Genomic DNA, 22,360 nt, shown 5'->3' on the forward strand with positions numbered 1-22,360 from the left:
GAGCAACAGTGCACTCCAACAAAGCCCTTTGCGTGCTCAGGGATCAGTGCTGTGGGTTCTAGCAGAGCCTAGATATACTTAGTATAGGGGTTTTTCTTTTTTTTAAAAAAAAGAAGTCTGATAGGGTGCTTGAGCAAAAAGCACAGATTCAGGCTATCAGTTGCCTGCTTAGAAGATGAGGTAGGTATCACAGCTGGTAGATGTATACTGGTTGCTTTTCAGTTAGGGCTGATGCACTATATTAAGCAGGTACAAGGCAGGTCAAAGTAAAGATGGAATATTGTGTCTTTTGTGTGATAGACATTTGCATGCTCTATAACTGGGCATGCATCCTATAAGTGAATTCTTTTGCTGTTTTTTTAAGAGGATATTCAAGCACCCTGAGGAACACTGTAGCATTCATTTCAGGTCCTCCGGTTTGCTTACTAGGGAGCTAAAAGTGCTTTGCTGCTTATTCTTTACAAACATTACATGGAAGGCAGGGCTGATGGACAGCAGTATCTTTCAGCTATAAGATCACCTGATTTGAGATTAATACTTATTTAATTTTGTTTTTAAAATTTAAAAAGATATTTTACTTAGAACCAGATTATTAAAGCCTATTCAGACAGAGGACAGGGCCACTAACAGCAGGATGATGGCTAGAGAAAAGAAGAAATTGAATTAGTCATAGTGTAGTCTGAAAGCCTGACAAGCTCTGGAAGAAGAGCTTAGTAGTGTGCTTAGTGCAGTGGTCAGGGCCAAGAAGTAATTAAAAAAGTCAAAAGTCATCTGCATTGCAGTCTGTATCGATGCTCCACGTCTGTCTTCTTTTCATAGTCTGAGTAAACCAAATATTTCTGCTTTTTGTGTGCACCAGGCACCACTTTGCATCCTACCTGAAGCTAGAAACCCGCCCTTAGCATCACTGCCACATCCTCACATCTGTTGTGCAGCTGGATTCAGGGTCATTTCCTGAAGGCAGGTACCTGCAAGACATGTAAGTCAGCATGGCATTTACAGCAACCTTAAGTAGGAACATAGTGTACTAGATGCTTTGCAGTACTGGACAGGTTAGTATCAGCTTCTGGATAAGTGTGTGAGAATGGGACTACCTAAAGGAGTGAATTATATTGAAGGTGGCAACCGGGGAAGAATTGGGAAGTTTATGGGATCTGGTGCCTGTGATAGCAAGACACTGGATGCTATAGCTGAGACTGGTGCTGCCTGCGCTGTGCCCCTGCTGGAGCGTTCGTCATGAAGTGTCTTGTTGCTCTTCAGCCTCAGCTGGACAGAACTATGGATTGGTAGGAACAGGAGGGTACCTTTGTGGAAATAGTCAAGCAGGATGCAAAGATGAAAGCAAAAATAATGATGTGCAACTGGAGGTTATGTACATGTTCTTATTCCTGAGGTCTACCACAGAGCTTTGATTCTTCAGGCTGAGGTGGTATAAGCAGTGGAAGCCCCTTCCGCTGAACTTCAGTGGCATTCCGTTTATGGTACCCAGGCTGCCTGATGCAGATGGCTCCTTGTGAGACACACACAGAGGAGAATGGGTCTGTTTAGAGTAAATTCTCCACCTCAGTACACCTGGTCTAATTTGGGTCTCTCTGAGCTGCTGCTTTCAGATCTTTAATGCACAACGTGCTGTCTGTTTAACTAAGAAACACCTTTGAACTCATAAAAAGCCAGGCCTCAAATGCCACAGAAAATTCTTGTGGAGTCACAGTTTTGGAGATGTATGCTGCATCACATTAATGCAGGGACTGTAAACAATGCCATAGAGTCAAAGGTATCCATTGGTGCCTGTAGTATCACCTTGGGGCCTGCCGGGCCAGCTTTAGTTATTGTTCTCAGTTTGTCGCGGAGGGAGTGAGAGGTGAGAGTGCACTTCACTCGTAAGAGAGAAGCAAAAAAAAAAAAAACAAAAAAGCAAAAAACCAAAAACTTTATTGAAATAAACCAGTGAGTTAACAAAGTTCAATGGTAAATGCAACTGGTTTAACAAGATTCGATGGCAAGGTACGCTTGATTATTTACTGCATAGAGCACAGGATCAGACAAAACTGTCAGGGAGGCCCTCCCATTGGGTCATGAGGTTCAGAAAGGACCCCCTTGCTTTCTAAACTCCTTCTCAGAGGGGAGTCTAGGTGCAGCTGGATCCAATCCTAGTCCCAGACTTGGTCAGTGGTTTATGTCTAAGGGATTATATATGTGCAATCAATCCTTTATATCACTTAGTAAAGATTTCAAAGTTTAGCATGCTATTAGTCACTTACCAAGGATCTATTGTGGCAAGGAATCTCTCAGCCTCGAGGAGGAACCTTGAGAGGTGTCCCTACTCAAGGGGAGAGAGATCCTGGCATGCAGCCCGCCACCGTGCAGGAGAGCTCAAAGGGCTCTTGGGCTGCTCACTATTTAGATGATTAACTCATAGTCCTATTTACATACCGACTGCATGTTAGTTTCTTCCAAATTTGGCGTGAGTCGGACATTGACCAGCACTGTGGTTAGGTGGACACATTGCCATAAATTAACCCTTGGCTATTGTGTTGTTATCTGTCTCCCCCGAATCCACTTTGACTTGGATGCTCCATCACCACTGGTGATTATCACTTGAGCAGGGTTACGGGAAAAGGTTGAGAGTGTGTGTGTGGGGGAGCACACCGCCACACAGTTCTGGCTTGCACAAACACATACACAGGTAAGGGTGTCACTCTGTACCCGATGAGAAGGTCATGTTTGCCCAGTAAGTGTAGCAGGTAATTACATACAGCCATAGAAGGCGGCAAATATTAAATGTGTTTTTGCCTACAGCCAGAATTGTTTGCATTTTTTTCCTTGGAGATGCTCAGTTTGATTTCTTTTCTGCTACAGACTTTACTAAGAAGTCCAGATCAGATCAGTTACAGACTCTGCTGATGATAGTACTTCTCACCTCTTCTTTGCACATTTTTGCATTGTATGTTTTATTCCAGGCTTAGGATTCACCATAGGTTTTAAGTAGGGCAAGAATTCCTCTCCTAGCTGAATCAGACCTTAATTAGCTGGATTTCCAGTCACCATTCCCAATAGGTAGTTTGCATGCAATCACTCTGCTTTCCAGGTGCTTGTGCACTGAGTTTGCTAGTGTAGATGCAGGCTGGGCCAGTGTTTATTTTACTAGGCTAAATGTTGCTTTATAGTTCAGTAGCCCATCTAGGATGACTGTGGGATATGAGTCTTTTTAAGACAGCAACAGCTGACATGGGAAAAAAAATAAAAACAAACCAGTGTTGCTCATTCCTCTCCCAGCCTTCTTTTTTTATTGATCACTGTTTTATTGCAGTATCGTTTCAGCTTAGAGAGCCTGGGTGCTCATCCTGAGATGTTAACAGGTTGCTCCAGAGGGTGGCATTGCAGCAGCAGCTTCTGATTTACACATTGTGGAAGCTACAGGGTGTGCTGGATACTTGCTCTGTAACTGCAGAGTTCCTCCCTGCTTCTGAGAACACAAATATAGTGTAGTAGTTCACAAATTTCCTCCCTTTCTCCAGCCTGTATTTTATACCCTGTCTTTTTTTCCTAATCTGATAATTTCTTAACTGTTTGGGGAGCAGCAACATTCTAGAGGCAGAAGGGAAATGCAACGTGACTTGGAGAATGGGTCCAGAGAGAGGGTATTTTTACCACTGGGCCACTAGGAATGTGGCTAGAGGGAACCTGCCCAGGAAAAAAAAAGTCCTTGCTGAGAAGAGTCTGGGAGTGGGGCAGGGCAGACAAGACAGAGCCGTAGCTGCTGAGCCCTGGAGCCCCTCCTGCCACCTCTCACCCGGAGGTGCCTGCAGTAGGAGCACTGGCTCTCCAGCAGCTCTCCACTGGGGGTGCTCCTCGGGCTCCCTCCCACCATACAGGTTGAGAAGAGCTTCGCTGCTGTTAATGTCGTGGCTGCATTGAGCATTCTGGAGAGGCAGGAAGGAAGAGGGGCTGGTCTGGCCCACTTAGAATTGAAGTGACCACAGTAATCAGAAATCAAGGTAAGTGGAAGAGGGCTGAAGCTCATTAGAGGATTGGGCAGAAGTAGTGCACTGGAACTAAGGGAGGAAACACCACTGTCACCCCTGTGGTGAGCCAAGCGTGGCCCCAACAAGGTGCTGCTAGTCCCATAGTGCTCCTGTCTGCTTGCACCATTAACAGATGCTGCACTGACTGACCCAAGGGTTAAAAAAACTGAAGTCAGACAACATGACCCTCATTTTGGAGGCAAGGGATATAAATAAACACTAAAGGTCAGGGGGTACCTAAGGATTCTTTGAGGAAAGAGACCTCTTTAACATAATGATAACTTTACCTGCTTCACAGCAGATGCTTTAGTGCCATGAATCCTGCTGTGACAGCTTGAGGAAAGCAGAGAATAGCAGTCTTTGCAGGTTGTGCTGCCAAGCATCATTAGCAAGAAAAGACGTACCTAAGACAGCTGTCCAGGTGCATGCATCTCAGGCACCACTGAGGAGAAAATTTTTGAGAAAACTTTTATTAAATTCCTTTAAAACCCCTCTTCCAGTAGCCTCACAGATCCTGTGCTCCTCTGCTTAACAAGGGCCAAGACAGTTAATTAACCAGAGCTGCAGACAGCAGCATGGACATGTTTCTCTACAGCACAAGCAGCTTATGGTCTAATTTTCTAGAAGTGTCTTAGGGCAGATTAATTTCATGCCTGTTGCAGGCATCTGTAGCAGGACATCTTGGGAGAGAAAAGAACCACCTCCCCTCCATTTCACAGTGAGACGGGACCATTAACAGGACAATGCTGGTATGGTCCAGAAGGACTTTGCTAAGGTCCTGGTAGGCAGAGCAATTTGTCCTTAGCCAGAAAAATAGCTCCTTAAAAAGCTTCAAAAGAGCAAGTTCTTTCCCTTCATGCCACCCTCATTGTCTTAGCATGTGGGTTACTCTTCCAGTGGTTGTGTCCACCTTACAGGAGTGGCATGATTTACTTGAGAACATAACTCCATGTTCCTCTCCCCACTGGAACCTTAACATTTTACTGTCAGGGCAGTAATCATGGATTGTCTAGGGAGGAGTGTCTGCAGATCCACGTACTGCAACTCAGAGTTACTGCAACTAACTCTGCGCACTGGACAGAGAAGCCTGGCAGCTACCGTGGCAGCCGTTAGCGGACAGTGTTCCTGTGATGCTTTACATCAACAACTTCATCGGTCCAAAGCCATCACTATGTAAGGAAACAGTTTGATATTTGGGAGTGGTAATGCCGGCATCAGATCTACTTAGCAAACGTTTAGTCTTCCACTGTTTTATGGACAATCATCCCCACAAGACTGTTGATCTGATCAGTTAAAGGAGTTTTAAACTGTGTTTTATTTGTCAAATGAGCTTCATAAACTGTGAACTGTCTGCAAACTGTGTGCCCGTACTTGGTACAACACCCCCGTTCCCCTGAAATCTCACTTCACTTCTCTTGTGTGCAGTCTGAAAAGAAAAAAAAACCCAAAACATACAAGATTTAAAAAACAAAACCCTCTCACCTTTCAATTAGCTCAGCTAAATGACACAGCAGATTCAGGCAGGAATGTATAATGATACCCCATTAACCACATTTGTCTTCAGTGAACACTCCTGTTCTCTGCATTTAAAAAAGTACTAGAAAAATACACTAGTTGTCTTTACAACTTCTTTCTTCTTCACTCTGATGTCTAAACAGCATGTTAAATGGTAAAAAGATGCTCTAGATTAGCTGGACTATATATTTACTTTGCTGTCTTTATATCCAGTACAGGAACAATTACGTAGCAGCACATAAACCCTGTTATTTGATCTGCATTTGTAAAGCAAACTCTCCACAATTCAAGCCATGACCCAAAATACATTTATGGTGTCAAGTCATCAGACCAGAGTCAACCTGTGTTACAACCACCCAACCAAAAGAGCTTTTCAGTTACGTGGTTATGGCTGTAAATAAGCCCACTTCCTTTCTTTTCTTTTATTTTTTTAAATTTCCTTTTTCTTTCAGGCAAGTTCTCAGTGACCACTTTTTTTTTTTTTTTTTAAAACGACTGTCAACACTTAAGTTTGCCGTGGAGAGACCATATCAATAGTTGCTAAGATCAGTGCCAAAAAACCAGCTCTGGCACACAATGAAGGACTCTACAAGAAGATCTCAAAGACAGAGTTCTTTGCAACTCTCTGTTTATTAAAAATATACGTCTCCTTGGAAGAAACACTGGTAACCAACTAGTGTTGTCATGATCGATTCGATACTGTCAGCTATGTCATGGAGTACATCATCTTTTTCTCCATATGACTTGATGAGAGGGAGACAGGCTATTGGGGAAAAAAAAAAGGAAAGAAAAAAAAAAAAAAAGACAGGAACAGTGTGACCAGCATCTTAAGGACTTCTGTTTCACTTACTCCCCTTCTCCAGGGACTGACGTTTATAGCATCTGGAGCAGGACCAGTGGGGCACGGGGCTAGGTGCCGAACAGGAATCCATTGCCAAAGTTTGCTCCTTTAGGGTCGGTCCCATTGGAATCCTTCCTGCCCTCCACCGTGCTAGCGGCCGCATCTCTTCTGTGGCGCTGCTTTCTGTCCCAGGTCCCTGCAGGGCTCCTCGTGATGCAGGATGAGTCAAGACAGCTTCTCACCAGACAGTACACGTACAGTCTTACAGCAGCTCCTGTTCACACTGAAAACCATGGCCTGTGCATGCCATGCACCGACTGACACACTGATAACCGTTACCTTCAGGAAAGGGGACCAGCACCCCATGCGTTCACTTATCCCTATAAAATACGGGGAGGGAAAATGGGCCAAGACTTACCTGCTTGTGCTCATACAGTGACCTCCTTTGTTCTGGTGCTTGGCACTGTGAGAAACAGCATTCGCCAGTTCTTTGTAAGGTGGGAGTGCTCTTCTACCTGTACTCTAAGTACCCAGCAACACAGCTCCTCCTCAAAGGCCACGCGAGTTTTCCCCCAGCTTCACACAGGCTCTGTTCCCATGAAGGAGCCCCATTCAAGCGTGGAAGCCGAAGTGTCCTCAAAAGACAGACATTTCTCAGCTTTGGGCCAACTGTCTCAGCACCAGCAGTCACCTCACTTGAAAAACCCCAGTGCGCAGCGGATGGGTGCAGCTCTGCATCCTCCTGCCCCACAGACCTGTCAGCACAGGGCACCCAATTCGGTTTTCTAAGGTGACCTTGAGAGAGGGAGCAGAGCCCAATTTCAGAAAGAGGATTTATGCAGAGATGTCAGAGACAGAATCAGGCGAGGTGGCCGCACGTTCACCTGCCAAGCCCCAGCTCCCAGGGCAGCAGGCGAGGTCCCTGTTGTGCTGGAAGGATGGCCTCTGGGAAGGCCACCGCCACCACCTGTACGCAGCAGCGCTGGGAACGTGGCATTGAGCAGGGAAGAGAAGGAGGAAGTTTTTAAATTCTGTTACTGATTTAGAAAAGTGTGAGCATCCACCCAAGGCACAGCTGGAGGCTTTTCCTGCCAGGGGCTAACGCAGAAGGGAATGCCAGTGTGCTGCCGCAAGCTAGAATGGGTCATTTCACCCGCGCCCACAGGTACAGGGCCAGCCCAATGTCCCAGGTTTTCCACAGCAACACAGGACAGCGAGTACATTTGTTCCATGTGGCTGGTAGAGTATTTCCTAATTAAACAGCGCAGATCTAGATTCTATTTACAATAGAGCCAGCTTAAAAAATAAGTTAAAAAACTGGATTTTATACCCATTCAGTTCATTATTAACAAGAGAAAAATGGAATAATGAAAAAAAAAAAAGCCAACACAGCAACACAATATGGTTTTGGTTTAAAATCAGCTTAAAAAAATAGAACCAAAAGGAAACCTCTCATGCAAACACATAAGGTGGTGTGTAAAACAATGTGCAATTTAATATGTAGTATCATCCATTCTCTTGCTCTGCAGCCTCCTGCTTAGTCTCTTGTCTCCCAGCCTCACTCAGATCAGCTGCTGTTCCTTGCTGTGTTACTCTGGACCTCTGGTCCCTTCTGCACAGGCAGCGTACCAGTCTCTGCTCTGCCTCACAGACCTGGGGCGGCTGGCAGGAGGCTGGCCCCGACGGGAGACGCTTCCGAAGCACCAGGTACCGTTTTGAGCTCTTCCTGCCCAAGTGGACTCCCTACGCCCAGCGGCTGGGACAGAGAAACTTAAAGATCCTTGCAATAATACAATACCTTTTAAGAGAGGTCCCTCAGGTTTCCTAGTCCACATACATATATATATATATATATATAATATATATATAATATCTCTCTCTATATTATATATAAATTACATATACAGATAAATAAAATGCTTTCTGCTGCCTTTCTCTTGCACTGTTCAGAGCTGCTAGACAGTCACACTTGGAAAAATGCCCCTGGAGCTCTGATACTAGCTCATGTGCTCAGAGTCCATCGTTTCACTTGTTTCTTATGTTAGTCCTTAGCCGCCTCCTCCCATCTTGATTCTTGGTTTAGTTAATAATAATAATAATAATAATAATAATAATAATAAAAAACGACCTTGAATGGGTTCTCATCTGTCTCTAATGGAGCAGTGGGAAGGTCCATGCAGGAACGGTGGGAACAGTCACGTGATGAATGAGATGAGTTCATCCCAACAAAAGAAACAGGACTAGAAAACTCAATTTTGCGACGATCTAAAAAAGGGGGCAGGAATAGTTTTCGTATCCCCCCCCCTTAGGGCAGAGGGCTTGGGTGGGGTGGGACTTCAGAGATCTTCTGCTCACGGGGAAGCAGGGGTGAGACATCTTCAGAGTTTCTCTGGAGACGGGACCCAGATGTAGTGCCCGGACTGGTCCTCAATGATCTGTTTGATTTTGCTGTAAATCTCTTCGAGAGAGTCTCCTTGTACGATGGCTGGAAGAGGAGAGAACAAGCAAGACCTTGAGCATCAGGCAGCACTGTGTCTTCCCCACCACGCGCTACGGGAAAGGCCTTCACTCTGCACCAAAGGGGCTGGTGTGGCGCGGCCAACAATTAATGAACAAGACAACCCATGTCAAAGGAGCTGTAACAGGCGCATGATGACACAGAGGGTTAACCCAGCGCGTCCAAGGGGATTAGCGAGAGCTGATCCCGCGCTGGCAGAGCTCCTCACGCGTGTGAAGTGCCGGCCAGGTTCTCCACAACACAACAAGCTGCTAATCAGCTTTACAAACCATGTCACGCCACTGCGCTGAGGTGGCGGGCAGCTGGCCCCAGCACTGCAGCTACTCCGCCGCAGTGAACGGGAGGGCCTGGCGCAGGTTAGCTGGTGTGCACCCAGCGCGGACCCCGAGGTGCTGGACTTGTCCATCCCCTCTGGTCGGGTCCTGAGGGCTCCTTGCATTTGTTGCTTCCTCTGTTGCGGGGTGGGAATCGAAGCACTGCCAGGCTGGAAAAGGCCAGCTTATGGCTGTCGCTCCCAGCGACTCTTGCCCAAAGACCAGTGACAGTCTCACTGCTCAGTACACAACACGAAGCACTTCACCATGCTTCCTAAATCAGAGGAGGAAGACACACATGGAGGGCCAAAGCTTTCTGGTAATTCAGCCAGCCAGGACCATCCTCCAGCATCTCTGTTCCCTCATTATAAATTCCTGGCACAGAACTTGCTACAGCGACCATCTCTCTGCCCATTACCCAATTCTTTCAGCAACGGGTTTCAGCCAAGAGCGTTCCTTCCCCAGGTCAACTTCAAACTCGCTGTCCAAGCGCACGATGGCATGCTGAGCATCTGGCAAAACTGCAGCGCACGCTTCCTTTGCGCTCTCCTTAGAAGAGCAGCCGGCAGCTCTGGAACTGCTGCCTGGGACAGAAGGTCTGGGGAAAGCTTCTACCCTGTTTGTACCCATACATTTGCTCAGCTGAGATCCATTTTTGGAAAGTGTTCTGCTTGGGATTTTTCCCGGTTGCCGTTAGGTGGGTAATACAGGGTTTGGCAGGATTATCACTCCTCAACTTTAGAAGAAACAGTTACTGCACTGGAGGAAAGATGGAAGACCGGTTTCTCTGCCTCTTCGCCTGCCCATGATTTTCCAGAATTAATCACGTTACAAACATTCGTTCCTTAATGCACAAGGATGCCTGTGTCATGAGCAGCTCATCTCTGCCGGCACAAAGCGCCAGGCAGCCCCTGACTGGCTCTTCAGCAAAGAGTACTTAGGAAGCCAGCCAAACTTCCAGTCTTTTTTTGGGAGATGTTTTGTAATAGCTCAGGACAGTCTCCATCATTTAGGTCACTAATCTTTTATCTTTCCTCTTTAAAATGACTCTTCTCGGTTTTTGAAAACACTCCCCTTTCCCCCGTGCAGGGAGTTTTATTTCCTGTAGCCTTGTAGCACCCTGCATCTATGCTGTGCTTCCCCTGCCTGGGGATTTTTTTCTCTTTTTATTATTATAAAGTTGGTGATAAGCTTTCACAAACTCAGAAAATCCTGCCTGACAACTTGTCTTCTTCTCTAGAGCTGGTTTACTCTTATCCACTGAGCTTGGAGCAGCCCCTTTGCACAGCCCTGCTGGCAAAGTGCCATTTCTTTTTTGCTTTGATGAAGCTGGACATTTTCCCATGACCCTGCAGTAAGACAGTGCTGGTAGAGAGGTCACAGCTGCCAGACGGAAAAATAAAATAAGTCAGATGATACAAGCCTGCTCAGGACACTCACCTGTAAAATACTCTCCAAACTCTTGCTCGAGTTTCATGGCTTTGTCAAAAACCTTGATGGCCTGTTCGTACGTCTGTCTCCGGTTCATCTCCCTGCCAAGTAAAAAAAACCCGAGAAACTTAGCTCTTTTTCTTAGCAACGAACAGAAGCAAAAATAGCCCATGGACCCGGGGTGTCTGGAAAGCACACCAGGAATGGAAGCTGTGCAGGACCCAGCTCTCAAAGGCAGGACCCTTCCCCACATGCTCTTTGGTGCCTTGGCACTTCATCTCAACTTCCAACAGTTCTTCCGATTGCCACCACCATCCCCTTTCACCATAGCACAGAAGTGGACTCAAATCCAGACAGTCCTCCGAATTTGCAAGACCACTGCAGAATTCTCCCTGCTTTTCCAGAGCCTGTCACCACTCTCCTTGCCTAGGTTCCCTCATCTTCCTACAACACCCAAATAAGCAATTAAACCCCTTTTGGCTTGGGAAGGGGTTTTCCCAGTCCCCTCGGTGCCAGCAGAGTCTCTTCTGATCTCAGAGTCCATCTCTAGCTACTGAATCTCCTCACAGATAATCTCTGCTGCTGCTCCGAAGAGTTGCAAGCTCAGCTCCTTTCCAGCCTGCGCTCCCCAGGGCCAGGAGCAGCAGGACAAGCAGAAGGTCCCTCTTAGGCACAGAGGAAACATCTCCTCTCTGCTCCCCAGGGCTGTCTTGGCTCAGCCACCATCCAGCTGTGATCCACCAGTACAGGCTGTCGGCAGCTCTCCTGGCTGGACGCAGGGCCCAGGTGAGCAGGTTACATCAGGCACATTTGGGAGCATTTTTAGATTTCCCATGGATAATTCTCTTTGGGGCGAACGAAGGGCTTTAAGCCAGAACAATCCACAGAGCCTAGGTGCACCATGGCATTAGATGTGGAGGGACACCACTGAGACAGCAATGGGTCCAGCTCCTCTTAACAAGGGACAAATTCAGCATCAGCAGCAACCTCCACTGCTTTCTAAAAAGCACAGGCAGCAGACATACAAACCCTCAACATGCAAGAGCTGCTCACCCTGGAAAGGCACAGCACATGGCGTTGCACTTACATGAGAGCTTCAGTGGATTTTGGTTTGATGAAAATGGCAATGGGATAAAGTTGTGCTTGTTGCAACCTCTTGATAGCATTGCCAGACACATCCAGGATGCAGTGTTTCCCCTGGAAAGGAGACAATCGAGATCAGACCTACCCACACAGTCTACCCCGTGCAGAAAACAGCTTGCTCATATAGGTGTGCTTACAAAAGAGAGGAGCCACAGAGATGAAACACCAGTCCTGAGACACAAGCCAACTCCCAGTGGCCTTATGTTCCTGCCTGCTTAGGGCAGGATAGCAGCATTGCAAAGGGACCAAATCTTCCTTTGAACACGTAAAACAATTTACAAGCCATCGGTACGCTCCAGTACTCCTGTGGAGGAAATGCCACTGCTTCGAGAAGGGCAGCTGGGCATCTTTGCCCTGCGAGCTCCCGAGCACGAGGCTGGTGCTGCCAGTGCTGGGCTTTTGGGTGGAGTTTGGATGGCAGAGGTACAACAGTGAGGTGGAGTAACATGGCTGAGAAAAGCAGCCACGTGGCTTGGCAGGACTCTGGAGGGAGGAGAGGCTCGTGCCACGCTTGCTTAATGTGGTTACAGCCGTTCGTTAAGAACACAGGAAGAGGAAGGGAACTGCTGAACACATCCAGGTTTGGGCTGGATGTGTCCCGGTCCCAGGAATGCCACCCGACACTCACCCTCTCCGCCACTGCCCGCACTGACTGAATGCTGGTCCCATAGAGATTGTCATTGAACTGCCCAGCCTCTATGAACTTGTTGTCCTGGATGTCTTTCTCCATCTGTTCGCGGGATACGACGAAGTGGTAGTCTTGTCCATCCACCTCGTTCTCGCGCCGAGGCCTGGTAGTGTCTGGAGGAGAGGGGGCATCATGAGCGAACCTGGCCAAGTGATGCACACCAAACCTCCTGGGATGGAGAAAACCCACCTGTGCTCCCGGCCCTCTCCCCATGCCGTGGGCTAGACCCTGCAAATAGCAGAGCCACCCCCGCCCCTCCCTTCAGCAAGGGCACCGAGCGCCAGCTGGGACTTACGTGGCACGCAGGAACCAAACTTGTGTGGGAATTCGGAGATGAGGTCGTCGTTAACTCGGTCCTTTGTCGGCCCCAGGATGATCACCGGCCTCGCATAGTGAACTGTGAACAAGAGCCACTACCTGAGGCCCCATCTGCGCTGTGGGCAGCTGACCCTACTGCCACGTTTGGCATCAACCCGCCCTCTCCCCGCTGGCAGTGGGCGCTTCTGCTGACATGGCCACCCAAAGGTGCCTCCTCCGTGCAAGTTTATCTCCTCCTGGTCACGGTCAACATCTCCTTCCCATCTGACCCAAACCATCTGCGTGGCCCTGGGGAAGGTGCTGCGGGTCTCCAGGGTCACGGATCAGCAAAGCTGCTCCCTCGCTCGCGGCAGGAGCCAGACAATTGGGACAGCTGGGCAAGGAAACCACGGAGCTGGGGCAGCAATGGGAGCCCAAGAGTCTGATCCAGCTTCTGGCAAGGAGAGACCATTGAGGCTGGGACTATTCAGCCTGCAAAAGGGTCTGCAGGGATTGAGCACTGAGCAGGGTTAAATGCTGAGGGCTGGGGGGGAGTTGCTTTGCAGCAGGGACCTGGCCCAAGGCAGGGAGGGATAATCCTGTCCTCAGCTGGGGACTAAAGCCCAGCTCAGTTTTAGCTCTGGATCTCTCCCTTGGTCTTGCAGACGAGGCCACAAGTCTTTTCTGTTGATTAAAAAGGGTTGATCAAGGCCAGGGAAAGCCCTGCGAGGTGGCATGCACACCTGGCTTCCCTACTGCACACAACAGACAAAAAACACCATTTGTGTTGACCCTGCATCGTGCTGGGATGGCAGAGGAGGGGAGGAGGTCGCACCGGCCGCCCTGGCTGTGCCGGTGACACAGGTGCCCACGCTGGAGCGGGCACAGGGCAGCTCAGCACCAGGACTTACTTTCATGCCGCGTCACCGGCTCATACGACAGGACGGTGTCCTCTTGTCCTTCTGCAACAGAGCCGGGAAGAGGCAGGTGAGCACTGGCAGCAGCTTTCCAGCCCTTCCGCACCCACGAGGAGCTGGCTCCTGCCCCCACCACCCTCCCGCAGCCCTGCAGACACCTCCAGGCTGCCCCCGTCATGCTGCCAGTTGATGTGGAGCGTGACGGGCATGCAGTTACCAGCCCTTGATCCACTTTAATTATTCACATCCTAGCTCTGGGTCAAGCCTCCTCTTTCCCTCCCCGCCACTGCAGGCTCGGGGCCCATTGGGACGCACTGGCCTCCCTGCAGGGTGGATGGCAGATGTGCTACAGATATTTAGAGGACCTGCCGGATATAAAGCATTCGCTGCAGCTGGACCCCCATGCTCTTGTACAGGCTTGGGATCCAGGAGCCACCGATGCTACAGACCTGGCCTCTGGCCATTGCTTCCTGCAGCAGGCAGTGAGGGTGGGGGACCACCATGGCCTGGGAACCCACCACGCAGCCTTGGAGCAGAGCCCTGCAGTCAGGAGAGAGCAGGGAAGCAGGCAGGCTTGCTCCTGCCCCCCAGCCCCGCAGAGGGGGCTGGCCGCAGCACCTTGGTGTCACGAGCAGGAAGGACCAGCCTCCGAACAGAACCACCACCGGGACAAGACGAGATGGAAGTGCCAAAACATGCATACACGTACACACACGCACACGTGCACGGGGCAAGAGAGCAGGCGAGACACACACTTACTGGAACTGCTCTCGCTGTCACTGGTGTTTGATGTCACTCCCTCTGCAAAGCAACCAGAGAGACCCCCTTCAGAAGCAGCAGGGGCAGAAGGCACAGGGGCACCCCGGCTGTCACCCAGCACTACCCACTCAGGGCAGGGCAGCACCAGCCTCCCGAAAAACCCATGCCCCAGCACCCGCTGGGACAAGCCTGCGCCGCATGGGCACGGCAGCATCTCTCGCCCTTTGCTGGGAAACCAGGGACGTGCAGGGGGACACTTGGCTACCCCGGGAGAAGGCAGGAATGCTGGGAGGGGGCTGCCTGGCAGGCGCTGGGCTTCCCAAGCCGAGGGAGGAAAGGGGGAGTGCATGGGGAGGAGGGTGCTGGCAGGGGGAGCGGGCACAATATGCACATGGAGGGGCTGGGGAGGGCACGGCTCCATGCCGGCACGGGGATGGGGCTGGGACTCACAGAGACAAGACAGTGATGGGATGGGACAGAGTTTGGGGCTTTGCTTGCTCAGGCTGATCCCAGTGCTGCGACCACCCCACAGAGGCTTGCTGGCCACTGCCTGCCCCGGTCAGGCTCTGTGGAGCTCGGCAGGGGACTCATGCCCAGCTGGGAGGGCCGAGGGGCTCCTGCCATCGTTGTTTTGCAGCTCTGGGTATGGAGTGCCCAGAGGAAGGTGGCAACACTTCAAAATGCTGTCACTTGCCCCACTCAGAGGGGACCTGTCATGGTCACGGCCACCTCCCACTCGCACTGGCAGTGGCTCCAAGTCTCTGAACACTAAACCAGCAGCCAGCCCAGCTGGGAGCAGGAGGAAGAGGAGGATGAGGAGGTTCAGCTCACCCCGGGTGCAGCAGGCAGCCCTCAGCTGGGTGCACTTAGGGCACAGCCAACATCCCCAAGCAAACTCCCCCGTGCCCTCCCACGTGCAGCAGCAGCTCCTCAAGCCCAGCAGCCTCTGCCGGCAGAAGCAGTGCTCCCCGGCAGAGGAGCGGCACCCGCGGGGCTCCTTCCCCGCACCCAGAGAAGCGCAGCTGCCCCAGCCGGAGCCCGGCCGTTCCCCAGGCACCACCAGGCATGCCAGCGACAGAAAGTGAATGATGCACATCGAAATTTGACTTACTCAGGTTCTTTGCTCCATAATAATCGTCACTTAACCCAGGGAAGTCCTGATTTCACAGACAGCGAGAAGGGGGAGAGGGGAAGAGAAGAGAGCGCGGGAGAGGGCAGTCAGAGGGATGGGGGAGAGAGCCAGACCAGCATTAGTGACAGGAGTGCAGAACGGCCCAGAGCTGCAACTGCAAGTGAGGTTAAATGTTTTCAGAGCTGACACCATCAGCCCGCTGCCAATGTCTCGCCTTGTGCAGCTGGACCCCCCCACCGAGCTCATCCTCTCTGCCAAAGAGCCCCCAAGAGCCACCCTGGGTCTGGGGAGGCCAGGGCGGCCACGGCAGCATCTGCTGGCACTGAACGGTTGCAGCCTTGAGCTGCTGACAAGCTTTCTCCGTGATGCCATGTGGCGTGTACTGGCAGGGCACAGTGGCTCCGCGCTCCCTGGAACAGCCTGGCCGCTCTGGGGGCAGACACAGCGCAGCCAGTCCTCTGACGCAGCAGGGGACATGTCCTTCCCCACCTGCCTGTGTTAGCTGCCCACACCCCAGTGCTTGCATGGCCTGTGGAAACACGGGGTAAACCCCACACTGCAAACTGGGATGGAGAGTGGCAGAGCATGGGGAGGGAGCTGGCTGCAGGTCTGTGACATGGGCTGGTGAAGAACATTGCCTGCCCCATCCCCACGCTGTATGTCACTGCACTGCAGGGCTGGCCGAGAGCAGCGCCCCAGTGAGCCCCCAGCTCCAGCACAGAGCTGACTGGAGCCCAGTCACGTTTAGGCACTATGAGATACCCAGATACACAGACTTAACCTTAACCGCATGCCAGAAGCTCATGCTGGCTGCTAAGCTCACTGGAAGCCCGCGCCAGCCTGGCACAGGCAGCAGAGGGATGCAGGCAGTCCCTGGAGCAGCCCAGCATCAACCTCCTCCCTCTGCACATGCCCAGGAGAGCCACCAAAGGGGACGGGACGCACTCACTGTGCTAGCACTTGGGCAGAGACACTGCTCTGCCTTGCCCACCTCCTCTTCCCTGAGGTGTGAGGACTGCAGCTCTCTGTCTGGATGCTTGCTGAAAGAGCAGATGCAGTTTAGCATCTGGAAGGAGGTGGGGGTGGGCCGTGTCAGGATTTGGGGCAACAAGCTGAATATCCTGCCTTTGCTGGGAGCCCCAGGGTGCTGCAGGTGAGAGCTGGGGACCCCCCAACATCTGCAGCCAGCTACCAAAGATGTGCCCTCAGTCACAGGTGGGCAGCTCATCCACCAGCGAGGGCATGGCTCCCCCATGCCCACAGGGCTTAACCCGTGGGAAGGGCTCTCAGACGGGAATACATAGCTAGGAGTCACTTCTAGGGGAGATGGGGAGTGCAGCCGGGACCTCCCCAGCCCCTCGGCCCTGATGGGGACAGGAGAAGCTCTGCAGGAGGTGGCCAGCCCCTCCCCTGGAGGGGAGCAGCCCTTGGCAGGCAGAGGGAGGGAGCAGAACCCACAGCAGAGGGGAGAGAGCAGGGGGAGGCGGAGCACGGGGTCAGGTGGGTATAAAGTTGGATGAAAAGATGAAGACATTGAATGTGAGAGAGAGAAAGAGAGTGCCAGCCTGCAGCCGTTGCTTTGTTTTAAGCTCCAGTTTCTCCCTAGCTGCTGGCACGACTGTGGAGCACAGATCCAAACACGGGCAGATGCCAGGACCCCTGGCTACAGAAGCGTGCCAAGTCGCTCCCCCCAAGGCAGGGGACCTGAGAGTTGCACACTTGCCCTCTCTGGCCAGCTGCTACTTACGTTCCTGTCCGCTGCTCTCCTGGGCCAGGTTCTCTTTGCTCTTGTAAAATGGAAACTTTCGAGAGAGGCGGAAACTCTTTTTACGTTTCGTTTTGATCAACTGAAGAACATGGAGATGGAAGGGAGGACAGAAAAAACAGTGGCGTTTAACGCATGTGGGAAAAATTAAAATGAAGAGACAATGAGGAGCTGTGTCAGGGCAGTTACCCTCAAATGAAATCATGGAGATTACATGAAAACTGTAATGCAGGAAAAAAATTAAGCATGGAGAAAAACATGTGGTAGGGATGCTGGGAAGCTGACGGGGCAATCAGCAGCTCTGCAGGGATAGCCAGGCCGTTCTCCCTTCCTTGTCTGCTCACTAAGCGCTCCGTGCGAGGAGTGAGGGCAGCTACCTTCACCTGCATGAGCTGCCTGTGGTCAGCTCCCAGCCATGGGCCACAGTGGAACATACTCTGCTCCCCCTCTGCTCCAACCAAGGGTCCTTCCCCAGCACTTTTGCACCATCCCAGGCTCCTCTGCTCACCCCCTGCATAGCCATGGAGGATTCGTGCCGAGCGGATGCGGGCCTGGGGCAGGTCCAGTCACACTGCTCTTCGCTTTGGGATTGCTCCAGTCACTCCACCAGGAGCTCTGGGACTCATCCTGCCCCCGCTAGCTACTGGCTCCGGGCGCCCTGCTGAGCCCCAGCCCAGCACTTACCCTGTTGGACTCAATCATGCCAGTCCGGGCGTGGAACTTCACTGTTTTCAACCGTGCTCTCTCCTTCTTTTCCACCCTGATCGGAAGTTAAAGGGGAGAAAGAGACGCTAGTCCCATGCATGCACCCTCCGTGCCGCCTGCCTGGCTCCCCAGGTGGCTCCATGCACCCTTGGGTGGTGGCCCCATTGGCAAATGGCAGCTCCTTCCCAGAGAGGGACGGAGGTGGAGCCGCCTGCCCAGGGTCTGGCCAAGGCCAGTGTCTGCAGGAGCAGAAGAGGGGACAAGCCAGTCTTCCTGGGAGAGGAGAGATTGAGGACAGAGATGGGGCTGCCTCTGCAGACCTGAAGGCAGTGGCAGCCAGCTCCTCTGCTCCCTGCAACTTCCCATCTCATGGGACCTGGCTCGCGGAGCTGGGCAGGCTGCCAGAAGACACAAGGAGCAACCTGCAGTCACTACTGTGACACTGCTCTCACTTGGAGCCCCAGACTGGCTAACACCAGCTCTCCATCCCCATGGGGACCACAGAGGGGGCTGAGCACTCCCCTCCTCACCTGGAGTCTCACCCAGCTTTGGAGAACATCTCCCCAGGGAACCCTGCACGCAGCCCCAGCTTGCAACCGGGGTGCCCTTCACACTGCACAGCCACAGAGGGGCAGATGGGCTGGGATCACAAGGAGATCCCACCTTGCACAGACCCCCAAGGGCTGCAGGGCTCATGGAGATGGAGGAGCTCCAGGAGGCACCATGCATGACAGCTCCTGCTGACGGACACTCACCTTTTCTTGCTGGGGATGACCCCGATCTGCTCGCTCTCGCCGTGGGGTGTGACAAGCCTGGCCTGCCACCACTCATCATCAGAGGCATTGATGACGTGCAGGATGTCCCCGTAGGAGAAGCTGAGCCCCTGGCTGGGCAAGCAACTGTCCCGGGTCCGGTCATAGTCAAACAGGGCTCTGCGGAGGAGCAGAGAGAGGAGCGATGCCTTCCCTGAGCATGGCCAGGCGGCGAGGGCAGCAGCACTGCCGACCTCCCGGGGCACTGACACCTTCATACCTTAAAGGGTTTAAACCCAAACTTTGGGGAAGCCTCCCACCGAGGCGAGTGGTGCCGCGCAGCCACCAGTGCACCCCTCCTGCTGGCAGGCTCAGCACAAGCCCCAAAGCGTGTAACGCAGGAATAAGATTGCTAGACCAAAACAACTCGCTCTTGATCTTAGCCGCGAGAGGCATGCAAACCACAGACGTATTGAAGATGGCTGTGGTTAGCGAGCAGGCGAAGCTCACACAGCCTCAAGAAAGCAGCAGTGTGCAGGAGGGCAGCGGGGAGCCAGCGTGCAGGGCTGCTCCCCACCATCCCTCCCCAGCAGCTGCGTGGCCAAGGAGCAGATGACCCCAGTGCTGGCGGGTGGTCGCACAGGCAGAGACCACGGGGTGCTTTAAGCACGCACTTTATTTACGTACAGGGGTACGTTAGTCCAGAGCCTGTGAATTAGAATGCATCTGAGGGTATCTATATCTGCTTCCACAACTGATCCTTTTCAGACTCTTAAATACTTCCCTTGAGAAAAGTTTATTTAGTTTAAAATGATCTTCAATATTAAACTAACCAGCTACAGAAAAGCTTTTTTTTTTTTTTTTTGAACTAGAGGAACATTAATACCCTTCCTGCGCACACTTCATTGCACACAGCACTGCAGCCAATACTAACAAGCTGCTCTCGGTGGCTTCACGTGCAACTCATTCTACCAATGTCAGTTCTCAAACCATGTCTGCTTTGATACATCCACTTTGCAACAAACCAAACCAAGGGGACAGTTACTAAAAGCACCGCTGCCAGCAGCACAACCCCTGCGTTCGCTCCTGGGACATCGTCCCTGCTCACCCCCCAGCCTGACATGAGCCCAGGCACTGCAAACACCGCCTGGCTGCTGGTTTAACCCCGGCACTAACAAGCCTTCCTCAACCCGGAGAGACACCCTCTGCCCTGCTCAATACTGCCTTCCGCTGCGGGGGACTCCTCAGGGGGTCTGAAAGCACACGGTGCAAATGGGAGGGCCGAGGGACCACACAGCAGGTCCCTGTGGAGCAGCAGAGCTGGGAAGGCACTTCTTCAGCCAGATCCCTGCTCCAGCGCTGCCAGGGGAGCGCCAGGCAATGAAGCCTTTCAGGTAATTTGGGACTGGGTCAAGGCAGCCGGTCTCAAATGGGAAGGAGGAGAAGAGGGCTGCCCTGTGGCTCAGGGATGGTTCTTTGGGATGAGATCCAATGCAGCCCTACGCATCCAGGTACATCCAGCCACCAGGCTGCTCCCCCTTTCCCAGCTTGCTCAGGGCTGAGGCAGCTCTTGTGCTCGGTCCCTCTGCACCCAAGCGCAGCCCCTGACATGCTGGAGCTGGCAGCAAAGCACCACGGGGCACTTTGACTGGAGACAAGCGACCCTGGCAGGCAGCTCCTGGCCAAAAGATAAGGCTGCATGTGGCCGGCAGGCCCCTGTGAGGCCAGCGCCATTGGGAGCAAAGCACGAGCCAAGGCCCCAGGGAACTGGTCAGGCTGGTTCCCGAACCCAGGCAGGCTGCGGGGCGCCCTGCCCACACCCCGCACCCTGCCCTGCAGAGCAGCACTGGCCCCGCTGCTCCCTGCCTCCTGCCGCAGCAGCTGCTGGCATCCCAGGGCAGGCACAGCAAGATCAGCGCAAGGGCTGGACACCTGTGAAGCAGAGGCATAAGGTATTTGCTTCCCCAAGGTGTGATGCTCCTGGAGACCAGCCCCTGGCCGTGTTGGCACCCGGGACCCACCGTGGCTGAGTGGTCCCTGGGGCACAGAGGGTGCAGGGGCCAGGTGGCAGTGTGGTCGCTCTGCTCTGCCCCCGGGCCGGCTCAATGCACAAGCAGCCAGGAGAGCAGATGGTTTGGCCGGAGGGCAGGGGAGCAGTGCCAAGGACTTGGCACGGCCTCTTCCCAGTGCCCAGGCACAATGCCTGCCTGATCCCCATCCCCGCCCAGCATGGCCCTGGTGCCGGAGGACTTTGTCCTGCAGCAGCGCAGGCAGGCAGCAGGCAGTGTGTGAATCTGTCTTGTCCCTGCCTGTGCTGCGCAGCTGCAGCTCTGAAACACGTGGTAAGCACCGGCACCCCCAAATCGGCTCCAGCAGGCACTCGGGTACCTGGCTCTGGCCCCGTTGACAGCACGCAGGGTGAAACGCAGCCTCACGGGGCTGACTCAAGCAGTTTGGTAGCAAGTCCTGTAATTGATGTCCTGTCCGCAGCACAGCAGCTCAGCTGGTTTCAGGTAAACTCTGCTCGAAACTACCCCGCCCAGAAGGGTTGGGGCAGCTTGGGCGCCCGGTGGCTCTCGCAAGCGTGTTTGCAAGGTGCATGGCTGCCAGAGCTGGGGAGGGTCGCGAAGGGCCATGCTGGGGGAAAGCTCTCCCCTGGGATCACTCTCTCAGCAAGGCGCTGCCCAGCTCCCGTCTGAAGCCACCTGGGTATATATGAGGGGACACAGCGCTGCGGAGGCCACCAAAGCCACATGGAGGGATGCATCAAGAGATGTGAGATCCTACAAGCAGCCCGGAGGCAGTGGGGAGCTCTCTGGCTTGCAGGCATGCCCCAATACGTGCAGCACCTATCCAGGCAGGGAACAGGAGACTCACAGGCTCAACTCAAGCTGGACCCAGCCTAAACCCTGCTCCACCCACGACGGTGTCCATAGGACAGCAGGGGAGCGAGTGCAGGACTAGCAAGAAGGTGTTTATTCAACACGGCACCCAGCTCGTTGCATACCCCCAGCACGGAGCCCTGAGATGCTAAATCAAGCAAGATGCCTTCAGAGCCTTGCGGGAAGGCGTCAATTGCAGGAATCCAGAGCTACAGCTTTCCCCTCCTGCCAGGCTGGGTTTGCACCAGGTCCAGCAACAGCCTGAAGCCCCTCTACATGGCGCAGCTGTGCAGTGGGAGATGCAGGCTGAGGCTGATGCATCCTCGGCCCTTGTCATCCTTCCCACGGGGAAGGAGAAGCATCCCCGGCTCCCGCCAGCCCTCGCCTGCAACAGGCTGTGCAGAGCGAGGATCTACAGGATTATTTTAATTACCAGTTAAAATTACTCATTAGCTGTCACCCCACTGGCGCTGTGGCGGGCAGGAGGTGGCAGGCAGCGAGCAGGGGCTGCCCTGGCAGTGCAGGACTTGCAGCAGTTAGAGCTGCACGGCTGCTTAACCCCTGCCTGCCCTGCGCCTGGCTCCAGACCAAAAGCTCATTGAGGGCTCAGAGCAATAATCCTCCTAAGAGCTCATCTCCCCTCCAGCCAGATCCTGCCACAGGAGTGGCGGGAGGA

General features: G+C 52.8%; 1 protein-coding gene across 9 annotated transcripts in view; it reads right to left on the bottom strand.

Annotated features, from left to right (window-relative positions):
* Positions 1-7,686: 7,686 nt before the first annotated feature.
* The window catches only part of DLG3 (discs large MAGUK scaffold protein 3), a 78,704-nt gene continuing 64,030 nt past the window's right edge, over positions 7,687-22,360 (bottom strand). For 5 of the 9 annotated variants that reach the window (XM_087748908.1, XM_087748906.1, XM_087748912.1 and 2 more), the window contains 10 exons: positions 18,806-18,982; positions 18,030-18,105; positions 17,328-17,427; positions 14,449-14,490; positions 13,684-13,734; positions 12,771-12,872; positions 12,416-12,588; positions 11,732-11,841; positions 10,654-10,745; positions 7,687-8,866 (listed from right to left, as the gene is read on the bottom strand). In XM_087748908.1, the coding sequence (XP_087605034.1) occupies positions 8,760-8,866; positions 10,654-10,745; positions 11,732-11,841; positions 12,416-12,588; positions 12,771-12,872; positions 13,684-13,734; positions 14,449-14,490; positions 17,328-17,427; positions 18,030-18,105; positions 18,806-18,982 (1,030 nt within the window). In that variant the 3' untranslated portion in view covers positions 7,687-8,759. Of the gene's footprint in view, positions 8,867-10,653; positions 10,746-11,731; positions 11,842-12,415; positions 12,589-12,770; positions 12,873-13,683; positions 13,735-14,448; positions 14,491-15,559; positions 15,606-17,327; positions 17,428-18,029; positions 18,106-18,805; positions 18,983-22,360 lie in introns of all 9 variants that reach the window. The other 4 variants (XM_087748909.1, XM_087748914.1, XM_087748913.1 and 1 more) reach the window with 2 other exon arrangements.

Source organism: Nipponia nippon, unplaced genomic scaffold, assembly GCF_047370975.1.
Source record: "Nipponia nippon isolate SJK-2023a ecotype South Korea unplaced genomic scaffold, ASM4737097v1 scaffold_12, whole genome shotgun sequence".
Classification (NCBI taxonomy): Eukaryota; Metazoa; Chordata; class Aves; order Pelecaniformes; family Threskiornithidae; genus Nipponia; species Nipponia nippon.